Genomic DNA, 17,817 nt, shown 5'->3' with positions numbered 1-17,817 from the left:
TAGGATGTTAACCCATGCCATTATCATACTCATGCCCAAGAAAAAGATGCCATTGCTTGAAACCTTTCATTTGCGGGATAAACGATAATCGCCCACATTCACTATCAGTGTAAACACACCACACCTCTTACAGAGGAACGTTGTCGCTCCATGTACCCCGATTGTACGCTGTATTTAAAAACAAGGCTGTCACCCCTTAGGCTAAAATGTCAATCATTCTGACCCCAAACACTACTTCTCACCGTGGAATCGAGTATCGAGCGCCTCGTCTCGTTCTCACTGTTTTTGCTACAGGGTCCCGGGGAAATACAGTCAACGCGAGTACACACGCCCCCTTCATCAGGTCACTTGTATCTGATCCTGACCGGGCGGCCATCTTGGAACGATAATGTAGACAAAAGAAATAAGGCACGTACTCTTGACCTGCAGCGCCGGTGAAAGTGCACCCCAGTCGATATCATTGTTTTATCATTACCCTCACAACTGAAAACAGAGGGTTGCCTCCAAATGATCACTTAGTCAATTCCATCCTATCCAAAAGCGGTAACATGACCCTGAAATGGAATTGGCGGCCATCTTAGACTAGTCAAGGATTGAAAAAAAGCGTTTCAAAAACACTGAATACCTGGTAAGACCGCAAACCAAAACGGGCTCGTGTATGGAAAACAAGGCAGGTCAGATGTAGTATGTGCCTAAAAGAAAATCCTATCTTTCATCTCACATACAGAAGGGCAAAACTGTTGTGGCTAAAAGTAAAGCAAATACACCAGTTGTTGGACAACTCCTCCAGTGTGTTTAACTCAGCTATATACCACAAGTAGATACCAAGGGGCAGTAGAAAGAGAGAAAACGACTCAGGAGGCTCAAAAATGTGGTCCCTGTCAACCCCAGTCTGTGTGTCGCACTATCCTATCTGGGAACATAGCTCACACTACTTGGTTGAAGTGAGGGGACACTATAGAACAAAGGGGGTCTGAAGGGATCAAACCGCTGCAGTGCTCAACCACTTACAGTTTAATTCTATTCCATTCAATGATTTCGTTGAGCCCCCATTGATCTGTCTTCTCACTATAAATCCAGCGTGCTTCCTTAGAGAGCAAAATGCTCTCCATATTCTGTGGAGTCCCTTTCACCTTCTCTAACACTGTCCAGGTGAAGGTGTATTTCTCATTGAAACAGTGTTGTACCAATTTTGTTGTTAATTTACCTGCCCTTATGGTACTTAAATGCTCTTGCACTCTGACTTTGATTTTGCGTGATGTTAATCCTATGTAGTGTAAACCACATTGGCACGTGAGTCTGTACACCTCATGGGTGGAGTTACAATTGCTGAAATGGTGCAAAAACCATTCTTTACCTGATGTCAACATCACACTAGTGTTCTTCTTAGTGAGTGGACAGACAGAACAGGTCCTGTAAGGGTAGTGACCCTTTGGAACCGTAGAGATCAAAGTAGTTCTTTCTGTAGGTTCACGAGAGTGTACAAGGTTGTCTTTAAGAATGCACGCTCTTTTGAACGCGAATCTGGGTGGCGGCATTTGGAATTCATTGTTCTATAACAGGGACCAATGTTTTCGGATATATTGTCTTATTTTAGTCGCCATTGGGTCGTATGTCATTACCACCGGAACACATTCTTCTCTTTGCCTAACAACTTTCTCCAGAAGGGCACTTCTTGGTGTGTTTACAGCTCTTTTTTTTGGCTTGTTTTACAACTTTTTTGGGGTAGTTCCGATTAGTCAATTTGGTGGCCAGTTCTTCTGATTGATCCAAAAAGGTGTTAGTAGAGGAGCAATTGCGCCTGTATCTCAAAAACTGCCCCACGGGCAGGTTATCTCTCAATGCCCTGGGGTGAAAAGAATCATAGGAGAGTAGAGAGTTCCTGTCCGTGGGCTTCTGGTGTACACAGGTGTTAATCATGTTGTCTCTGTATTCAATATCTAGATCTAAATATGCAGCCTTGTGTCTATCATAGGCCCAGGTAAATTTAAGATTAGCATCTTGCTCATTGAGCCAATTCAAATATTTGAGCAGGTTCTCCTCAGTGCCTGACCAGATGCAGAGCACGTCATCTATATATCTCTTCCAGAGACGTAAACTGCTCTGGAAGGGGTTGTTAATAGGATAGATGACGTGCTCCTCAAACTGCCTGACGTAGATACAGGCCAGACTGGGGGCCATCGTGGCCCCCATAGAAGTCCCTGAAACCTGGAGATAGAGCTGGTTCTTGTAGCTGAAATAATTTCTTGTGAGGGCCAGGTCAATGCATTGAAGTACAAATGCCTGGGTGGTATCATAAAACCATTCCTGGTCACCCAGGGCGCGGGCTGCTGCCACCAGCGCCGCGTCCTGGGGTATGCAAGTGTACAAGGATTCAATTTCAATCGTGACAAAGAATTCTTCAGTGGGATCATAATGTGTATCCTCCAAGATATTAAGAATGTCGGTGGTGTCCTTAACAAAAGATTTCTGATTGACCACTGATTCTCCAGGAAGTAATCCGCATACTGGGAAAGCGGTTTTAGGACAGATTGGATCCCAGCAACAATAGGGCGTCCCGGTGGTGGACGTGTGGGTTTATGGATTTTGAGATTTTAGCCTAAGGGGTGACAGCCTTGTTTTTAAATACAGCGTACAATCGGGGTACATGGAGCGACAACGTTCCTCTGTAAGAGGTGTGGTGTGTTTACACCGATAGTGAATGTGGGCGATTATCGTTTATCCCGCAAATGAAAGGTTTCAAGCAATGGCATCTTTTTCTTGGGCATGAGTATGATAATGGCATGGGTTAACATCCTATACTGTTAATGAAATGTTCAAGCCAAACCGGCATTGCAGCGTGATAAGTACGGATGGGCGGCCCCTTTCGACAATCTGAATGTGTGGTTGCGTGGCCCCTTGATAATGAGAAATGTAGAAAAATTCCATGGCAGACAACAATGCGAATTCACAGCAGATCGTGGTTGTCATTGGGAGGTGTAACGAAATTAGAATATTCCTGACATTTGGCACTACCTTGTTTTTATACCGCCAGAATGCTACAAGCTAAGTGAAGGCGGAGACTCACGTTTGGAGTACCTCTGCATCCCTTTTCATCCCCAGGCGGCCGGTATGAGCAATCAGGCTGCTCCGGGGTAAATAATGTTCACATATGACTTTAAATATATACGGCTATCCTTGGGTGTGTTTACATGCTTTTAACTTTCCACATGTGCCTGTTTCCTTGGCAGTTAACACAGAACAAGTGTCCAAGAGTGGAGTGGCAGCATATAGTGCAGCCCTGATGAATCTGCCTAAACTGTTGTGGCAGTGAAACATGTAGGCATTGGCAATAGGTAATGGTATGCATGAATAGCTACCAGCCTTTTTATCCTAACAGCAGACATTCATATCTCTATGAATAAAGTTATTGAAGGGAATTGGATGCTGTGTTTTTTGCACTAATTTATATTTGTGTTTGTCACTGGCAGACGTTTTCTGCTTCCACTGTTTGTTGCACGTTTTTGTTGTTTGTTTTGGACACTTTTCTCCCTTTTTAAATGAGAATCGGATGACAACCGATGATGAGACAGGGGCTTGTCTGGAAATTACATACCATTTACCCCGTTGGTGGTGTTCCCGTGAGGTGTCATTCGTTTCTCGCACATTTTTTCTAAGTAGAACTTGGTCCAACACTGAAGGTGTGGATGCCTGGTACTGATTAGAGGTGTCAGACAGCATTTACATGGGGTTCTGTGTATCTGTCAAGGAAGATTGGCCTTTCTAGCTTGAATTTAGAAACCGATGGGCGAGGTGCAGTGAATTGTTTCCCTCAAGAGTATATTAAAAAGATAGAGGGGACTATAATAGATATCAGTACGCACAGACTGTTGTATTATTCTAGTAAATGACACAATTCATGTCCTGTGGACAGGGTCTTTTTGTTGTTGGTTTATGTTTGAGTGGGGGGCGACCCAGTCCAATTTTTCCCTCTGAGCTCCCATTTAGAGTTGACTATTGTGTACGGCGGATCAGCCGTGAGAGCTTGTATCCCCTGATGAGGAGGATTTTGTGATTTTACCGTGCATGTAAACTACCCGCAGTAGCATCTGGTTCCAGGTACTACCCTGCCGTATGTGTGTGTTGTGTGTGAGTAACATTAGTATATTTTCTAGTGGACCTATAGGGGTGAGCTTTCTGTACAATCTGTATCAATGGATAACAACTGTTTAGCTTTTACAGATGAGCAGATAGCGGCTATTTTAGCAGGCCCCTCGCTTCTACCTGATACTCCCTTGCTAGGTACCACCACAACTAGGGAAGAATGGGAACGTCTTAGTACTCTTAAAAAAAGACAGGTCAGGATCGCTCTTCACGGAGCGTTAATGACCGAATACTATACAGCTGGAGCAGCCCCAGCGAGTCTCCTGGTGAGAATAGAGCCCCGAATATTTCTGGACGACAGCAAGTTTAGACTTGACTGGAGTTTCATTGCGAATAAATGTACCAGCGATTGGCTCATTTTAATCATTAGTACAGCCAAGAGGTTGAGTGATGAACTTCTAAAAGAAATTCTTGATCTCGAAGAAACAATACGACGTGATACCACCTTACTTGATACCAAGGAGCAGTTGAAAAGGATTCAAGACGACTTGCCTGAGTATAGAAACTATATGGTTAGTCAGAAATTAAAGGGTCTAACTCGAAATTTGGAGAGGTTTACACATGAATGGGCGTTCCCCTATGTTAAAGACGAATACTATCAGACACCACAAGATCCCCAGACATTTGGCGGGCGACAGCGGGGCCGTGGAGCAAGACAACAAACAAGACGTACCCCAAACCACTGGACATTTGACAATACTTCCAGTGAGGAAGAAGAAGATACTCCACAGGGCAGCCGGCTGAGATTCAACCAACAGAATCGGAGCAACAAGGATTTGGGTTCCCCTACTGAGGTCTTTTTTGTCCCAAGGCCAAATGAACAACTACCGAGGGGGAGGCCAGACTGGGGGAAGAGGCAGAGGAAACCAGCCCAATCTGCCCAACCAGCAACGCCCGCAATGGCAAGCATTCTCGCCCAGAATGACCCGCAGCAGAGGCAGGATACAGAAATAAGGAATAACATCGTAGTAAATCTCTCGGATCACATACTTACGGGGAATGAAGAGAGAGTACTTAACAAAGGGCTTGGGTTCATCCCTACCCCCAATCACGATGCCTTTAAATGTAGGATCGAATTCCACGAACCATGAGGAAGATTAAACTCAAGAAGTTTTTTAAAAATAAGAAAACTGATGAGGCCGGTTTCTTTGGGACTGATTTGAGAAAACCTTCCACTTTTTGTCCACCATCCTCTTCTATTGGTCCGGAGGTGGTAGTTTTTGAATCCTTGGTTTTACAGGACATAGAAAGAATTGAGAAAACACAAAGAAAGTTCGAACACAAAAATATGACCAATGATGACTGGGATGCGGTTAAGAGCCTCCAAAACAACCACAACCTGACAATAAAGTCAGCAGATAAGGGTGGGGCGATCATCCTCCTCAATACTGCAGACTACGATGCAGAAGTAATGCGCCTGTTGAGCGTAAGGACTAACTATCAGCCACTCAGCCGTGACCCTTTAGAAGACCTACTGAAAACTATACGGGAGATGGTAGGGATAGCAAAAGAGAAAAAATGGATTTCGGTGAAAGAGGCGGAGTTCCTGGTTAATACCAACTCTAGGACTCCGTCCTTTTACATACTCCCCAAAATCCATAAACCCACACGTCCTCCACCGGGAAGCCCTATTGTTGCTGGGATCCAATCTGTCCTAGAACCGCTTTCCCAGTATGCGGATTACTTCCTGAGAGAATCAGTGGTCAATCAGAAATCTTTTGTTAAGGACACCACCGACATTCTTAATATCTTGGAGGAGACACATTATGATCCCACTGAAGAATTCTTTGTCACGATTGACATTGAATCCTTGTACACTTGCATACCCCAGGACGCGGCGCTGGTGGCAGCAGCCCGCGCCCTGGGTGACCAGGAATGGTTTTATGATATCACCCAGGCATTTGTACTTCATTGCATTGAATTGGCCCTCACAAGAAATTATTTCAGCTACAAGAACCAGCTCTATCTCCAGGTTTCGGGGACTTCTATGGGGGCCACGATGGCCCCCAGTCTGGCTGTATCTACGTCGGGCAGTTTGAGGAGCACGTCATCTATCCTATTAACAACCCCTTCCAGAGCAGTTTACGTCTCTGGAAGAGATATATAGATGACGTGCTCTGCATCTGGTCAGGCACTGAGGAGAACCTGCTCAAATTTTTGAATTGGCTCAATGAGCAAGATGCTAATCTTAAATTTACCTGGGCCTATGATAGACACAAGGCTGTATATTTAGATCTAGATATTGAATACAGAGACAACATGATTAACACCTGTGTACACCAGAAGCCCACGGACAGGAACTCTCTACTCTCCTATGATTCTTTTCACCCCAGGGCATTGAGAGATAACCTGCCCGTGGGGCAGTTTTTGAGATACAGGCGCAATTGCTCCTCTACTAACACCTTTTTGGATCAATCAGAAGAACTGGCCACCAAATTGACTAATCGGAACTACCCCAAAAAAGTTGTAAAACAAGCCAAAAAAAGAGCTGTAAACACACCAAGAAGTGCCCTTCTGGAGAAAGTTGTTAGGCAAAGAGAAGAATGTGTTCCGGTGGTAATGACATACGACCCAATGGCGACTAAAATAAGACAATCTATCCGAAAACATTGGTCCCTGTTATCGAACAATGAATTCCAAATGCCGCCACCCAGATTCGCGTTCAAAAGAGCGTGCAATCTTAAAGACAAACTTGTACACTCTCGTGAACCTACAGAAAGAACTACTTCGATCTCTACGGTTCCAAAGGGTCACTACCCTTACGGGACCTGTTCTGTCTGTCCACTCACTAAGAAGAACACTAGTGTGATGTTGACATCAGGTAAAGAATGGTTTTTACACCATTTCAGCAATTGTAACTCCACCCATGTGGTGTACAGACTCACATGCCAATGTGGTTTACACTACATAGGATCAACATCACGCAAAATCAAAGTCAGAGTGCAAGAGCATTTAAGTACCATAAGGGCAGGTAAATTAACAACAAAATTGGTACAACACTGTTTCAATGAAAAAACACACCTTCACCTGGACAGTGTTAGAGAAGGTAAAAGGGACTCCACAGAATATGGAGAACATTTTGCTCTCTAAGGAAGCACGCTGGATTTATAGTGAGAAGACAGATCAATGGGGGCTCAACGAAATCATTGAATGGAATAGAATTAAACTGTAAGTGGTTGAGCACTGCAGCAGTTTGTTCCCTTCAGACCCCCTTGGTTCTATAGTGTTCCCTCACTTCAACCAAGTAGTGTGAGCTATGTTCCCAGATAGGATAGTGCGACACACAGACTGGGGTTGACAGGGACCACATTTTTTAGCCTCCTGAGTCGTTTTCTCTCTTTCTACTGCCCCTTGGTATCTACTTGTGGTATATAGCTGATTTAAACACACTGGAGGAGTTGTCCAACAACTGGTGTATTTGCTTTACTTTTAGCCACAACAGTTTTGCCCTTCTGTATGTGAGATGAAAGATAGGATTTTCTTTTAGGCACATACTACATCTGACCTCCCTTGTTTTCCATACACGAGCCCGTTTTGGTTTGCGGTCTTACCAGGTATTCAGTGTTTTTTAAACGCTTTTTTTTTCAATCCTTGACTAGTCTAAGATGGCCGCCAATTCCATTTCTGGGTCATGTTACCGCTTTTGGATAGGATGGAATTGACTAAGTGATCATTTGGAGGCAACCCTCTGTTTTCAGTTGTGAGGGTAATGATAAAACAATGATATCGACTGGGGTGCACTTTCACCGGCGCTGCAGGTCAAGAGTACGGGCCTTATTTCTTTTGTCTACATTATCGTTCCAAGATGGCCGCCCGGTCAGTATCAGATACACGTGACCTGATGAAGGGGGCGTGTGTACTCGCGTTGACTGTATTTCCCCCGGACCCTGTTGCAAAAACAGTGAGAACGAGACGAGGCGCTCGATACTCGATTCCACGGTGAGAAGTAGCGTTTGGGGTCAGAATGATTGAGATTTTAGCCTAAGTGGTGACAGCCTTGTTTTTAAATACAGCGTACAATCAGGGTACATGGAGCGACAACGTTCCTCTGTAAGAGTTGTGGTGTGTTTACACCGATAGTGAATGTGGGCGATTATCGTTTATCCGGCAAATGGAAGGTTTCAAGCAATGGCATCTTTTTCTTGGGCATGAGTATGATAATGGCATGGGTTAACATCCTATACTGTTAACGAAATGTTCAAGCTAAACCGGCATTGCTGCGTGATAAGTACGGATGGGCGGCCCCTTTCGACAGTCTGAATGTGTGGTTGCGTGGCCCCTTGATAATGAGAAATGTAGAAAAATTCCATGGCAGACAACAATGCGAATTCACAGCAGATCGTGGTTGTCATTGGGAGGTGTAACGACATTAGAATATTCCTGACATTTGGCACTACCTTGTTTTTATACCGCCAGAATGCTACAAGCTAAGTGAAGGCGGAGACTCACGTTTGGAGTACCTCTGCATCCCTTTTCATCCCCAGGCGGCCGGTATGAGCAATCAGGCTGCTCCGGGGTAAATAATGTTCACATATGACTTTAAATATATACGGCTATCCTTGGGTGTGTTTACATGCTTTTAACTTTCCACATGTGCCTATTTCCTTGGCAGTTAACACAGAACAGGTGTCCAAGTGTGGAGTGTCAGCATATAGTGCAGCCCTGATGAATCTGCCTAAACTGTTGTGGCAGTGAAACATGTCGGCATTGGCAATAGGTAATGGTATGCATGAATAGCTACCAGCCTTTTTATCCTAACAGCAGACATTCATATCTCTATGAATAAAGTTATTGAAGGGAATTGGATGCTGTGTTTTATGCACTAATTTATGTTTGTGTTTGTCACTGGCAGACGTTTTCTGCTTCCACTGTTTGTTGCACGTTTTTGTTGTTTGTTTTGGACACTTTTCTCCTTCTTTAAATGAGAATCGGATGACAACCGATGATGAGACAGGGGCTTGTCTGGAAATTACATACCAGTGGTATTTCCGTGAGATGTCATTCGTTTCTCGCACATTTTTTCTAAGTAGAACTTGGTCCAACACTGAAGGTGTGGATGCCTGGTACTGATTAGAGGTGTCAGACAGCATTTACATGGGGTTCTATGTATCTGTCAAGGAAGATTGGCCTTTCTAGCTTGAATTTAGAAACCGATGGGCGAGGTGCAGTGAATTGTTACCCTCAAGAGTATATTAAAAAGATAGAGGGGACTATTATAGTTATCAGTACGCACAGACTGTTCTATTATTCTAGTAACTGACACAATTCACGTCCTGTGGACAGGGTCTTTTTGTTGTTGGTTGACACCTACTTGCGCCTGACCCTGTACCAGATCCTGCAGTTACCCACACTACCATATCATAATTCAATCTGCCTTCAGCTCAGTGGTTGAAGTGGGCGGGATCGGCAGGGCACGATGTGCCCCTAATTCTTTAATCCAATAGATTCCGCTCCCCTAATTTTTATTTTTAACATGCGTCCCCAGACGGCAGAAAAGCCGTGGTCTACAGATCAGGCTCAGCGTTCGTGGCCGTACGAGGGCGGACGGGTGGGCAGAGAAGGAAAAGGACTCTGTATTTTCCTTCTTGCTCAGAGAAGAGAAGGACACTGTCTACTTCTGCTCTGCCTTGAGAGCTGCCCCCCTTTCTTTCTTCCTCTTATTCCCTCTCTTTCTGTCTAGCTCCTCTTCACATACTGAAAACTGTGACTTCAAGAAATGGTTCTCAACCTCTCTTTCTTCCTTTCGTTTATTTGTTCCCCTGTGAAATGGATCTAAAGAAGAAAAACACTTTTGCTGGAAATGTCGTCTTTTGTTTTTTACATTTTTCTATTCCAAAGTGCAGCCTCAGGAACAAAAGGTTAAAAATATGAAAAATAAATAAATAACTACATAAAGCAAGACAGAGTGGTCGCAAAGTGGCCAGAATGATTTTATGCGCACCCAAACACATCATTATCAATTGACAGAGTTCGCCATGAAGCACTGCTTTTATTTTCTTGTCTTTCTTTGAACAGCTTTGTTATACCCAGGTGGGTAAGTGCGCCATTCCTGGAGGTACTGCAATGCCTGATTGATGACAGGATTGGAAAATAAAATGTGGACCGCAGCTCCGTATTCATGGATGTGGTCTGTTTAAAAGCAATGGACATTAAAACGGGTCCCTTCCTGCTCTAAATTTTTTATTAAAAAATACTGATTTCTGATTAATGAGTGTAAAAGAGTTAAGGTAACCATGTTGTTCCTGCTTACAATTTCACATGCTTTACGTACCCTTGCATTTCCTATGAGTGTTTGCTTTTTCCAGGATGTTATAAAAAAAATTTAGGCTGCATATTACTCTTGTCTAGTGCGTAATTTGAATGCAGTCACATCCAGGTGTTTATAGTGGAGCACAATTGTGTTGTGGTTAAAGGCAGTGCAAGTTTCTTTCAGTGGGGCAGTACGGTGTTCAGTGGAGGAGAGGATGTGGCACTGTAGTCAGAGCTGCCAAATTGGGAACCCGGGGAACAAGGTTCAGCTTTCATGACCAGTCCACCAGACCACTCTCCTGAGGGAGAACATTAACATGCTAGACCTTAGAAGGCCCCACAAGGCCTTAGAAGCCCTGGTTTCTTAGCACTAGTAGAGGGACCCTAGCGTGGCAAGTGTGGGTTAACCTTGAAGGCTTGTCCACCACAATCCATACTGAAGTTCACCTCCAGTCTAGCAGACAGGCTATGAAGCTGAGGTCACATGACCCTTGAGAAGGGCCCACTCTAGGGCAGTGCGACTGATTTGACCGCACCAGGTGCTGACATTTGGGTGGGGCCGTCAGCAACAGTAAAAATGTCATGATAACTTCAGTGTTCTTCCTAGAGAGAGGTCAGAGTTTTGTCTAGTGGAAGTTTTGTATCATAGACAAATTGCTGGTGCTTCCACTTTTAAGAGTATTTGGGACATTCTATGATTGGAAACATATCCCACTTTGAGAATGTATTTTAATGTCAATAACTCATATCAAACCTTAAACAATCATGTGTATCCATTGGTTGAATTAAATAACATAATAAGCTATAACTGATCAGTGAAATGCCAAACAAATACTAAAAATGGTAATGTTTAGCGCATTCGGCCTCACCTCTGAGACAGCCCACTGATCCCAACTTTGGGTCAGTCCTGCCCTCTGATTCTCCACCCACAGTTCCCCTACTTTTTTTCCCCCACTTCGACTACTGCTGCAGCTAACATGAGATCTTGAGCACCCATGGCTCATCCCCAATGAAGCAGCCCCGAAACCATCTTTTATTATGGCTTTTGACTACAGAGGGGGAAAGTCAAGCACCTACCTCCCTGATACGGTAATAAAACCTGGGTTGCCTCTGGTAACTTGCAGTGTGGGTCTCACTCTCTCGTTTTTATAGTGCTACGAAGTCCCTATTTTAAAATTGAATTACAACTACACACAGTAAAAGGTCTACTCTGCAAAATGTACAAAAAAGGTTTACAGTTTAAGAAAAATGTGTGCTTTCCAAATATATATGTAGTTGCAACTAAACGACATTTAGTGGAAAACATTTTAAATAAGTGTCCGTCAAAAGACACATTACAGAAATCAGCTGGTAATACCCTTACATTATCTCTTAGAAAGAATGGGGGTCAGTCACCTTTACGACTGTTTCACATAACGCAAGCAGCAAGGCCAGTTGTTGCATTGTGTGAAGGAGTGAGGCCTGAAGTGTGACATACTTAAAAAGATATAGGTGCAGTTCCGCTCTCCTCCAGCGCTAGCGCATGTGTGGCTTCCTAGCGCCAACAGGCAGTCACTCATGAACCTGAGAAACTGAACATGGCTACGCGATGTCTGCAGTAGTATGGAAACCGGTCCTAGGATGCTTGGTTCCAGTCCAGGGAGGACCTGGCCTGGCAGTTCGGGCTGGACTGTTCCCATTGGGCGCAGGGTAAAGACTGATTTGCATATGGCTGGGCCCAAACTGGAATGGCATGGAGAGCAAAACAACGATGGATTCAGGCCCAGATCTCTGTACTGGGGTGAATGCATGACACTGTTCTGCATTCTGTCCATCAATTGTCATTTTTGCAAGTATGGAGGGAGGCATGTTGCTACATACATGAAGGGAATGCTGCGCGATGCAACTGGGTGGGAGCGCTCCAGGCCCTGCCCATGGAGGGAGGGGTAACAGGGCAGCAGGTGGAAGTGCAGGACCCAGGAGGGAGAGACCACTGCTAGAGACAGGTGTAAATGAGCACCACAGGGTTCCTGAGGGAGAGAGTCCTGGGGCCTGGAGAGAGAAAGCGCCATTGGAAGATGAAGTCATGGACTGCTGCAGAAGCCATGAAGGAGAAAACACAGAGGAGCCTGTCTTTAGCCGCTAGGAGGGACTAGTGCAGCAGCTGTGGTGTAAGAAGAAAGTGATGAAGAGCTCTGTCTGACAGGAGTGCTACAGTAGGATGACCTGAAGAAGCCCAGCAGAAAAGTGCCCACAGATGTGGACACATCCACTCCACCATACAAACATCAGACAGGAGAGTGAGAGGAGGCGTGGTCTAGTGGCGAGGTTACAGACATCAGCCTCAGGCGCCATGGAATCCCACTTTCTCCATTTGATCAAACTGCTTGATCTTGGGCAAATCACCCCGTTGGCTTGTGAATCAATTTACTTGTTTTATTTGGAGCAGTTCAAAGCTTGATGTGCTATAAAAGCTAATTAAGGATGAGCAGTCTTTTAGAGACACATTAGGGATATGACAAAAAAGCATGTACAAGCAAGAATTATTTCAGTTGCTGTTCTGCATTTATGGCCATTTTTCACCGCATTTTGTGTGTTAGAGTGTCTTAAAGAGGATGGAGAGAGCTAGGTAAGGAAGCCAGGAGGCAGGGATAGAAATGAGACGTTATAAAGGAGGTGGTTGGGTGAGCAGGTGGGTCTAGGAGGGAGGAGGAAGAACAGAGAGAATAGAAAGTAGTGAGAAAAGGGAAGAGAAGGAAGAAGAACAAGCAAGGATGAGTGAAGGAGAGAAAGGACGATGAGAGAGGGTTACAAAGGGCAGCATATGAAGAAAGTGAGGGGGTCAAGGAATACGAGATGGAGGTGTCGTGTCCACGCAAGTGGGCACCATGCAGTACAATCACACGCAGGACACAGGTCGGTGCATTCACAGTTCTTTTTTCCTATTCTCTGTGCAGCTGGTTACACACACGTCCGTCCCCGTGTTCGTCCTGGTCAATCTGTCCTCTTCCTGTCCCCTGACCGGATGTGGTGTCCGGTGACCTGGTCACCTCCCTCATGACCCACAGGGTCCTAGTGTCCTCGGTCCCTACTTGTCAGGTCACTACATCTCCCCCTTTGTTACAAACAAATGTTCCTGATGCTGTTCTCCTGATCATTTCCGCCCTTTCAACCCTTGACCGCATTTGCCTATTGTTGTGGTGAGAAAAGAAAAGAGAGATGGAGGGAGGGAGGGAGGGAGAGAGGGAGAGAGAGAGAGAGAGAGAGAGGGAGAGAGAGAGGGAGAGAGAGAGAGAGGGAGAGAGAGAGAGAGAGAGATAGAGAGAGAGAGAGATACAGAGAGAGAGAAAGACTGTCAGTCTCGTCGACCCTTCTCCCCAGTCTCTGTCTCCTACGTTTTTCTACATAGTCTTTTTGTCCCCTTGCATCCCCTCCTTGGTCGTCGTTTTCTGCCATCATCTTTGCTTCTGCTTTTCAGTTGTCCTCCGTCTGCTCTCTGTTTGCCAGCCTCTCTTCCTCTTTGTCGTTGCTCTCTCCTCTTAACCTTGTTTCTGTTCTTCAGTTGTCCTCCGTCTGCTCCCCTTTTGCCAGCCTCTCTTCGTCTTGATCGTTGTTCTCCGCCCTCCGTTTTGCTTCTTGCTCCTCTCTTTCTACGGCCGCCCTTTGTTGTGTTTGTTCCCTCAATGATTCTTTTTTGTTCTCTTCCTCTTTCTCTGGTCCCTGCGTCTTCTCTTCGCTTGCTCTCAGTATGTCTTTTGTCTTTTTCATATGTCATCGTTATAAGGCCCATCGTTTGAGCGGTGCTGTTGCTCATCAGGCATGGTCCTGGGACATCGCCCTTTAGAACATGAATGTCCTCCTTGTTTATGTTGTCCTTGTCCCTCAGTTCCTCTGTGTACTTTCCCAAGTTGGTTACCTGTTTCTTTGCCCCCCAGGTAAAAACCTTTACCTTGGACGCTCTCAGTGTCGGCTTTACTTCCATTCTCTCGTACTCTGATACACACATGACGTTGCATGTTGCACCACTGTCCAGTACAAAGTCTGCTTCATGCGCTCCTACTCTTATCTTTGCATAGTCCGTCTTTCCTCGGGAGCTTCTGTCTGCTGGCTGTGTTGTTTCTCCTGCTTCGTCTTCCTCGCTCCGCTCTGTGTGCACCTCCGACATGTGGTATAGTCTTTCCACTTTCTCTTCTTCCTCTTCTTCGCCCGACCCTTGTGATAAACTTCTCCTTTCTTTGTCGACATACCTGACGTATCTTGTTGTCGACTCCTGTTGTCTTCCTGTTCTTCCCCTGTCGTCTCTGAATTGTGCACCTTGGCACATACTGGCGTAGTGATTTCTTCCACCACATCTTCTGCGCATCTGACCAAACGCTGGGCATGTGCCTCTGTGTGGAAATTCCATTCCGCACTTGTAGCATGTTCCTTCAGGTTGTCTCCTCTCTTTCTGTTCCCTCCAGTCATTCTTCCATCGGCCTGTGCGATATCTGTTTGTCGTAAAGTGTGCGTTTTCGATTTCAACGCTCTTCCCTCTTTCCATTTCCTTGGCATGTTCCGTTGCTCTCGCCTCTGCTCTCGCTAGTGACAGGATGTTCTCCAATGAGGTCGGTTCCTTGAGTATTCTCGCCCTGAATCCTGTGTCGCGACAGCCTTCTATGATCCTTAGCCTTATTGCTTGCTCGTTATCGAATTTGTCGAACTCACAATGTGTCACCAATTTTCTCAGCCTTGTCGCGAAGTCATCTAGTGTTTTGCCGACTTGTTGACACGCAGTGGTAAATGTATATCGTTCGAAGTCAATGTTTCGTTGTGGGTCGAATTTGGCTGTTAGGCATTTCTTTAGTTGTTCATATGTTTTTGTTTCTTCGGTAGGCAGTGTCACCAGAAGTTCTTCGACGTCATCCCCTGCTAAGTTCAGCAGTAACCCTAGTTTCTTTGCGTCTGCTACATCTGTATCTTCTACATATCTTTCAAACCGTCTGATCCACTTCTCCCACCTTATTCCTGTTTGTGGCTCCGATAAGTTGAACGGTGGTGGACTCCTGTATTGTGCGCTGGGCTTTGGATCTGCCATTCTTGCCTTCTTCCCTTTATCTGCTCTTTCTTCTTTTGTTCACCTTTTTCTTTTTCTTCTTTTTTTTTGTCTCTTTTATTTCCCTTTTTCTTCTTCTTCTTCTTTTGTTTTACTTTATTTTAACCTTTTCTACTTTCTTTTCTCTTGTGTCCCTTTTATTTCCCTTTTTCTTCTTCTTCTTCTTTTGTTTTACTTTATTTTAACCTTTTCTACTTTCTTTTCTCTTGTGTCCCTTTTATTTCCTTTTTTCTTCTTCTTCTTCTATTATTCTGCTTTGTTTTAGCCTTTTCTAGGCTTTCCTTGTCCTTTTCTTATGTTTTTCTGCTTCTTTTCTTCTTTGCCTGACTCTGAAATGGCCGCTCTGTTGATTCCTATGGCCCTTCTTTCTATTGTCCTTTTTTCAAAATGGCCGCTGCTCTTCTCGCGAGATTTCGCGATCGAAATCTCGCTTGCCTGACTCAAAGATGGCCGCTTCCCCGATCTCGCCTCTGATTGGCCCAGCCGCCTGATCCCAAAATTGCCGCCGAGACTCTCGCGAGAGCTCGCGTCGCTATTTCGAGATCGCGCCCGTTCCTTTGCGCTTACCGCAGTTTGCCGGTGATTCCTCAGAGGCGGTCGGGTGGGCTCCGATGTCGCTTCTTTTCTCTCTTCTTTTCCTGCACATCCAGGGTGGGCACCTCGTTCTTCCTGATGGCGTAGTCTTTTCTCGTCGAGATGCACGTCGGCTCGTCTCTCACCTTTCGTCGCCAGTTGTCGTGTCCACGCAGTGGGCACCATGCAGTACAATCACACGCAGGACACAGGTCGGTGCATTCACAGTTCTTTATTCCTATTCTCTGTGCAGCTGGTTACACACACGTCCGTCCCCGTGTTCATCCTGGTCAATCTGTCCTCTTCCTGTCCCCTGACCGGATGTGGTGTCCGGTGACCTGGTCACCTCCCTCATGGCCCACAGGGTCCTAGTGTCCTCGGTCCCTACTTGTCAGGTCACTACAGGAGGGAGAACAGAAAAAAGATGGAAGTCAAAACGAGGAGTAGAGGAAGACTCGGGCTCAGACTGAGGACCAGAGAGCGAAAGAAAGAGGAATTTGGGGAAACGGAGAGGGGGAACAAGTCCGTGATGAATGTGTTGTAAAATACACCATCTTTCTCTTTTTTTAATTCAGCGATAAACTCTCACAACCCCACTTTGCAGTGGTATTACTCACATGCTGAACGCTTGCTTTGCACAGTATGGGAATTGGTATCACATGACCGGTCTGCTTTTGGTTCCTAGTCCGGACCCGTTACAGAAATGACGTCCCTATTTCTACTTTGGGGAGTGTATCACATCCATTACGTCTTCTTTAACCAGTGTACCACACGACCATTCCCTCCTTAACCACTGTACCACGTTCCATTACTTCTTCTTTAACCAGTTTACCACACGACCATTCCCTCCTTAACCACTGTATCACGTTCCATTACTTCTTCTTTAACCAGTGTACCACACGACCATTCCCTCCTTAACCACTGTACCACGTTCCATTACTTCTTCTTTAACCTTTACCACACGACCATTCCCTCCTTAACCACTGTATCACGTTCCATTACTTCTTCTTTAACCAGTGTACCACACGACCATACCCTCCTTAACCACTGTATCACGTTCCATTACTTCTTCTTTAACCAGTGTACCACACGACCATTCCCTCCTTAACCACTGTATCACGTTCCATTACTTCTTCTTTAACCAGTGTACCACACGACCATTCCCTCCTTAACCACTGTACCACGTTCCATTACTTCTTCTTTAACCAGTGTACTGCACTCCACTATCTCCTCTTTGAATAGAGTCCTATTTGAAGAGGGCAGTGTTTTCATTATTCCTGGTTTGCTACTGTGTCCTGTTTCTTTTTTGCCACTGCTTGTGTTTTGACGGGTGTAATCCATGCACCTCGTGTACCAAGCCCTACTATGTCTGACCTGGTCTGTGTAGCCCTTCTACTAGTTCCATGTGTTCCACTAATTCTCCTTTGGCTAATGTTGGAGTGTATCAGCGCTTTACTAAAGAACTCTCTGCTGCCTTCATTCGCTGTGTCTTTGTCTTCTGATTGTTTTAGGGCCATAATCATCCGAAATGGAGAAATCATTCCAATGTCATCAGAGTTCACACCGGAGACTGAGCGCCAGAGGCTCCAGTTCTTGGTAAGAAAATAATTATCTATCCAAGCTCGCTTCTGAGCCAGTCAAAGATTTTTTTCATAATATACTTCACTTGCAATTTGTGTCTGAATCCAAAATGTAAACATTAAGGTGCATGAAACCTGGTATGTGGTATTTTTGTTCTCATGTTGGTGCTTGCGTTTCTTTCCCTAACCACTCGATGAAAA

General features: G+C 45.1%; 1 protein-coding gene across 1 annotated transcript in view; it reads left to right on the top strand.

Annotated features, from left to right (window-relative positions):
- The window catches only part of PPM1H (protein phosphatase, Mg2+/Mn2+ dependent 1H), a 601,142-nt gene that overhangs the window by 405,489 nt on the left and 177,836 nt on the right, over window positions 1–17,817 (top strand). The window contains exon 5 of the mRNA XM_078675682.1: window positions 17,548–17,632. Coding sequence (XP_078531808.1) covers window positions 17,548–17,632 — 85 coding nt within the window. The remainder of the gene's footprint in view (window positions 1–17,547; window positions 17,633–17,817) is intronic.

The sequence above is a fragment of the Lissotriton helveticus genome, chromosome 1_1 (genome assembly GCF_964261635.1).
Source record: "Lissotriton helveticus chromosome 1_1, aLisHel1.1, whole genome shotgun sequence".
Classification (NCBI taxonomy): Eukaryota; Metazoa; Chordata; class Amphibia; order Caudata; family Salamandridae; genus Lissotriton; species Lissotriton helveticus.
This window is presented reverse-complemented; position numbering and strand designations above follow the sequence as displayed.